Source organism: Gastrolobium bilobum, unplaced genomic scaffold (assembly GCF_033153095.1).
Source record: "Gastrolobium bilobum isolate Gb01-03AN ecotype WA unplaced genomic scaffold, APGP_CSIRO_Gbil_v1 utg15022, whole genome shotgun sequence".
In the NCBI taxonomy this organism is placed as follows: domain Eukaryota; kingdom Viridiplantae; phylum Streptophyta; class Magnoliopsida; order Fabales; family Fabaceae; genus Gastrolobium; species Gastrolobium bilobum.
The window spans coordinates 118967-125061 of NW_026899864.1; the positions used below are offsets into that span (position 1 = coordinate 118967).

Sequence of the window (6095 nt, forward strand, 5' to 3'; positions counted from 1 at the left end):
GCCAAAAAGAAAAAATAAATAAAAATATTACCGAAAATAGAAAGAAAACATCATAGCGGACTTTTATAATTTAGGACGCAAAAGAGATAGATGAGGCAAGAAAACCTGCGATTGTTAATTACCATAAAGCCATTACCACAAAAGCTCCTTGATTGCAAAAAAAAAAAAAAACCTGTGATTGTTGATTACCAAAAAAAATAAAGGTAATCTAACTGTTGGCTTGCAGCAGTTTTTTTTTTTTTTTGGTAGATTGTTGATTGCATTTGGATGGAGTGTTAGCTAGACATTCATGTTGCAATTGGTAGACTTGTGATTTGTTTCAAGTTCTGTTCAAACTAGATCATTGATTTTCTATTTGTAATTTTGTATTTGCTTCTTTAAATTTTCAAATTTGATGATTCCTGCATTTGATATAGTTGTCTCTTGGTGAAGCTGGACTTGTTCCACTCTTGTCTGTGTTTTGCTAATATGGTTGGTGTTTTAGGTTTGATTTTGCTTCGTCCCTCACCGTTTTGATTTGGTAGTGATTTTGTGCTTTGTCGGTTAATTCTTTTTCCTTTTAATTTCTTCTTATTTTTTTCCCTTTTTTCCTTGGACACCGTTAGGATTTGGGGCTATAAAGAGAAATAGGAGGAGAGAGAAAGAAGTAAAATAGCTTATTCTATCCCACAAATCTCCACCGTTAGATAAAATTATAATCTAACGATGTTAAGAGTAGTAGACAAAAGTAGGTAAAATAAAAATAGACAGAATAATTTATCCCTAAATATGATTGGGTAAACAACATCAACATTTGGATAATTTGTATATGTCTGTAAATTTTAATACATATTACCTTTTTCTTAATAAGTTGCAAAGGCGGTAGCCCAAAAAACACAAAAAATAGGAAATTACGGTTCTGTTTAATTGAGTTCAGATCTTTTTTTCTTAAAACAATTTTGCATAGTAGTTGATAAAATAAGTGTTTTTTCTTTTGGTATTAATTTTGTCCTTTAATACATAAAATTGTGTAATCAGAGTCAAAACTATATTATTTTATAGTGAGAGAAACAGTTATATAATAGAAATTATGATTGAAAAAAATATGAGGTTTTTTAATTTAAATATTAAACAAAAAATAGTTATTTAACTAAAATAACTCTCCTTTAAAAAATAAATATTATTTTTAAGTTAAAAATTAAAATATAAAACAAAACAACCGAAAGATTCTCTAATTTTGATTTTAAAAATAAAAAAACAAATATGACTATTAAAATTATTTTTACAAAATATTAATTATCAAACAACTTTTTTTTATTCTGAAAATAAAAAATAAAATTCAATCATGCCCGTAAACAAGACTCTATAAGCGGGAAATGCTAACTTAGGAGAGATCCGCAAGGAAAATCAAACCAAGACCCAAAGAAACTAGATTAATTCATGCGTTTCCTCTTTAACCAACGTGGAATTCCCTGGCCAATTCAAACATTATCAAAAGTTGTGTAGCATACATGCTAATTTAAACCGAAGAATATTACTTTATTCTGCACAGTGCTCTAAATTCGATTTTATAATTGATTAACCATAATATTATTTGTTCAACAAATTCGATCGATTGATACAGGTTGAATTTCTGTTTCGATTGATGAACCCATAACAAAGATTTAAAACATTATTTCATTTTATTTAGCCATCTCTATTTTGCAACTTCACCCTGTAATCTTTGTTAATCATTGCCTGAATGCGAGACATTGTAATACCAACAAATAAAATAATAATAATAATAATAATTTAGCGCCCATTGGACAACGCTGCATCAAGGAAGAGAGGCTCATATATATATATGGTTTAACATTTCTACAGCAGCCAATATTAAATTTTATATTCATTAAATACTTTAAGCAAAATGAGTTAGACTCAGATCTGTAACTTAATATCTATATTTCTAACGTATATTCAATTGAAAAAGAATTTAGTCAATCCAAAACCCTTAAACTATAAAATTTACATGATAAAAAAAAAAGCCTTATAGAATTATGGAAGTAATCCCTACTACCAACCAACCAATGACCCTATTCACATGTTGGCAAAGTAAAACCTATAAATAAATCGGAATTATATATTTAGGCAAAAGAAGTCATCCCATTGGATTCTGTCAGGATTTCATCACTTTCGCCTTGCAGAGCCATAACCGGCTCTTCTTTGAAACTGGTTCCTCAAAAATATCAGTTCCAATATCAATTCCATTGGATTCTGTCAAGATTTCATCACTTTCGTCTTGCAGAGCCATAACCGGCAGAATCCAATGGAATTGATATTGGAGCTGATATTTTTGAGGAACCAGTTTCAAAGAGGCGGGCTATGGCTCTGCAAGGCGAAAGTGATGAAATCCTGACAGAATCCAATGGAATTGATATTGGAACTGATATTTTTGAGGAACCAGTTTCAAAGAAGAGCCGGGTTATGGCTCTGCAAGGCGAAAGTGATGAAATCCTGACAGAATCCAATGGAATTGATATTGGAACTGATATTTTTGAGGAACCAGTTTCAAAGAAGAGGCGGCCTATGGCTCTGCAAGGCGAAAGTGATGAAATCCTGACAGAATCCAATGGAATTGATATTGGAGCTGATATTTTTGAGGAACCAGTTTCAAAGAAGAGGCGGGCTATGGCTCTGCAAGGCGAAAGTGATGAACCATAGCCCGTCTCTTCTTTGAAACTGGTTCCTCAAAAATATCAGTTCCAATATCTTCAATCATCTGAAGACTATCACGTGTGACATTGTCATCTGCTGCTTCAGAAACTTGATGCAATTGTATTGTTGGTGTTTGTTGAAATAATGAGTGTTGAACTCCTTTATTGTTGCCAGCCCACATCGTATTTGAGTGCTGAGAAATTACCATGAGAGAGTAAATTGGCATACTGATAGCAGAAGAATCAGTAATATCTAATAAATGCTCAAGGTTTTCCATGGATGTACTCTTTTTTTCACATTGCTCATCTTCATAAGTTGATTTTGCTTCATTTCTATTTGGGCAATTTTCAATAACCCATATGTCATCCAAATCATCTGATGCACAACCAGATGTATCAAGAGATAACTCAGCCTTGTCATGCTCTGCTTGTATAGAGATTTTTGCTCTATGACCACAACCGCCTGGTAAGTATGGCAATGAACATGATTGCGGTGTAATTCCAGATCTGTAGTTGTATACATAAGTCGCTCACTGAGACCTGTATGTTCCTGTGAAAATACAGAAAGAGCAAGGAAATTAGTAATGTCACCATGCATTTTGACTTTTTCACACTGCCCTTTGTGTTTTGTTATGTTTAGCACAAAGCCCCTTGTCAGTTCTATTAACAAAAACACCTTTTTGGCATAATTCTTTTGAATCCAAATAAAACAGTGACTGGCACTCTACTTGAAATGTTCAGATAATCTCTGGCTTCACTAGTGAAATGTTTAGATAAAACAGATGCAGTTTGTACAGAATTTGAGCTATATAGAACAGCAGAAATAAAAACATGTTCAAAATGTGCAGTAACAACTAGGATTATTTAGACTACTGACGCCATTTACGCTCAACTAACCACAGTAACTTCTCTTGTTAAAACTGGGATACATTTAAGTGTATTCTTATATGAAATTTTAAATTTAATTACAAACTATAATTACATAAGTAAATAGTGTATGTGCAATAATCATTACTTAAATTTAATACGTTGTTCCACCAACCCCAACAAACATCTTTATTTCTGCTTAAAATCAATTTGCGCACTATGGTTTTGATTGATATGCCACTCTTTATTTGCATTGTTCTATGTAGCACAGGCCCTTAAGTAGCTGTGTTAGTATCATCGGAACATTTTAACGCATAAGTCATGTAAAAATTTCACAGCAGAAGTGCCAGTCATTGTTTGGCTTTAGTAGAATGATACCTTGGGGACTTGTTAACCATTGGGAGAAAAGTAACAAAGTCAAAACCACGTAACGACACAGTGATTTCAACCCAGACCACAAGGGGGAAAACTAGATTTAACGCTTAAAATAATGTTAGAAGTAGAAATCATATGAACTTTTCTATGATTATATAAACCAAGTAGGTGGTACTGTGATGGGGCCTAAGTTAATGTCATCATATAAAATGTAATGCAGGCAGCATTATTTATGGTTGTCTAGATGATGACGGTGATGATGATCAGAGAACCAAAACACTTCTTAAAAATTTATGTCCTTAACACATTTCACAAAAGTGAAACATACATAACTTGAAGCACTTGAGTAAAATGAGGTAAAACTGTAAACGTCAGAATTTTTCAGATTTTTAGCATTATCATAATCACAGACAGAAAATTTGTGTTAAGTGTGATGGGCAGACGCAAATCCATCCCCATGTAAAGTCAAAACACTTAAGAGTGAGATAATCTCCTAATGTACCCCCTTCCTCCAGCTGATATGTGGCTACACCATTAAAAACACCCCTACTTTTTTGCTGTTTTATTCCCAATAACAATTCCTTAGTTTTACTACTTATTCCCTATCAATATCCTATTTTTTAGTGGGAGAGTTTTCAAATTTCAAATGAGATTGTTGTGTTATACCTAAGCTAAGTTATTACAACAATTTACACCAATTACTTATACATACATCAAAATTTAAATATAAAACCATGCATTGCATCACGAGGACAACTATAAAATATCTGAAATCATTGAAGCATTGAGTGAAACGAAAACTACAAGAACACGAGATCCTAATGATCATCTATGTTACGGAAAATTTCATGTAGGAGTTTAGTGCACGTATCGACTTCAAGAATCACAAAAGCCTACTGAAGCATGAGGGGATGAAGAAACACGCTATATCCCATAAAACATGCAGAAAGAGGGAGCCACATGACCCGAGGGAAAAAGTTCAAAAAACTTTAAAAAATGACATGCAAATCCAAACAAAAAAATTAGAGTAGGTACCTCTATTGAAAATATTGAACCATTGAGACAATGATCAGATGACCGCCGGTCAAAATATTCGCAATGTCCCAGCAAAGTTCCTGCTGTAGCTTCTGGGTCAAAAAACTCCTTAAGAACCATGCCTGAAGTGTTAAAAGATTGAGGATCCAAAGATGATGATGCAGACAGTAGAGTGATTTCTATTCCCTGGCCAGAATGCGAAGTTGATGACTCCCCATTGGTTTCAGGACATTGAACGCCAGTTCTGTTCTCATTATTTTGTGAGTAGTGGTGGTCATCACTGTAGTCAGAGGAAAACACTTCATGTGCACTGTGATTTTCCACGAGGTCAAAGATTAACCTCTGGATAACAGTTCGCTTGAGAAAAGCCTCCGCAGGTGGAAACCAGTCCAAATTGAGCTAGAAAATTTCTAGTTAGGTTAGGTTGTAACCATATAAGAAACCATATGAATCAATATGGAAGTAACCAGCCATTCTTGAAATGTTATGAGGAAATATATTGACAAAGCGAGGAACTAAAAAAAAATTTGGGGGTTATGTAATACTTAAAATTGGCATGATCAAAAGCTCAACATGATTTTTATTTTTATTTTAAAAAAATAATAATTTGAAATAAAACAAAATTGAGAAAACGACTTACAAAGTTGGAGAATCTGGGTAGTTTGAATGGATTGAGATTAAGAGGAGCTTCAGCCAGGAAGAGCTCTAGATAGTGAAGTAGAAAAAGGCCGCAATCATATGAGTTTTCTTGCTGCGGCAACTGTCAAGGAATGATCATTCAGTCACAAAACGTTAGTAAGAACTAAAAACACCAGGAACAACTGAGAAATAAATTCAATAAGCACGACCTTCTGCATTTTCCTTTATTCTTTTTCCAAATTAAAAGCACAAAAAATACGGGGGGAAATTATCAAACAACGGGATTTTTCTTTGGAGGTGTAACATATAAATGATATGTACTTCTCTTTTTCTCAATTCCAGAATATAATATCTGCATCATCAATAGCTATGTAAAGAGATTTTTGAGAAAGAATTAGCCCACTTTTTGAAGTAGTTTTCCTAAACAATGTATAATCAATTTTCCAGCAAAAAAAACTGAAATTTGCATAATTTAACAGTAAGGAATCTTTAAAGAAAAATGCGTAT

At 33.1% G+C, this 6095-nt stretch overlaps 1 protein-coding gene across 1 annotated transcript; it reads right to left on the reverse strand.

Moving 5' to 3' along the window:
• Positions 1–1852: 1852 nt before the first annotated feature.
• On the reverse strand, positions 1853–5756 carry LOC133294002 (uncharacterized). Its single transcript, XM_061492645.1, has 4 exons — positions 5590–5756; positions 4950–5348; positions 2959–3222; positions 1853–2866 (listed from the first exon to the last, which is right to left on the reverse strand). The coding sequence occupies exons 2-4, from the start codon at positions 5067–5069 to the stop codon at positions 2645–2647; spliced, it is 606 nt and encodes a 201-aa protein (XP_061348629.1). The 5' UTR covers positions 5070–5348; positions 5590–5756; the 3' UTR covers positions 1853–2644.
• Positions 5757–6095: the final 339 nt, after the last annotated feature.

Coding starts and splice junctions, on each gene's coding strand:
- LOC133294002 (XM_061492645.1), bottom strand. CDS start 5,069: ATGGTTCTTAAGGAGTTTTTTGACCCAGAAGCTACAGCAGGAACTTTG. Junction 3,223..4,949: donor GTTCAATATTTTCAATAGAG/GTACCTACTCTA, acceptor GTATTTTCACAG/GAACATACAGGTCTCAGTGA. Junction 2,867..2,958: donor TGAGCAATGTGAAAAAAAGA/GTACATCCATGG, acceptor GTAATTTCTCAG/CACTCAAATACGATGTGGGC.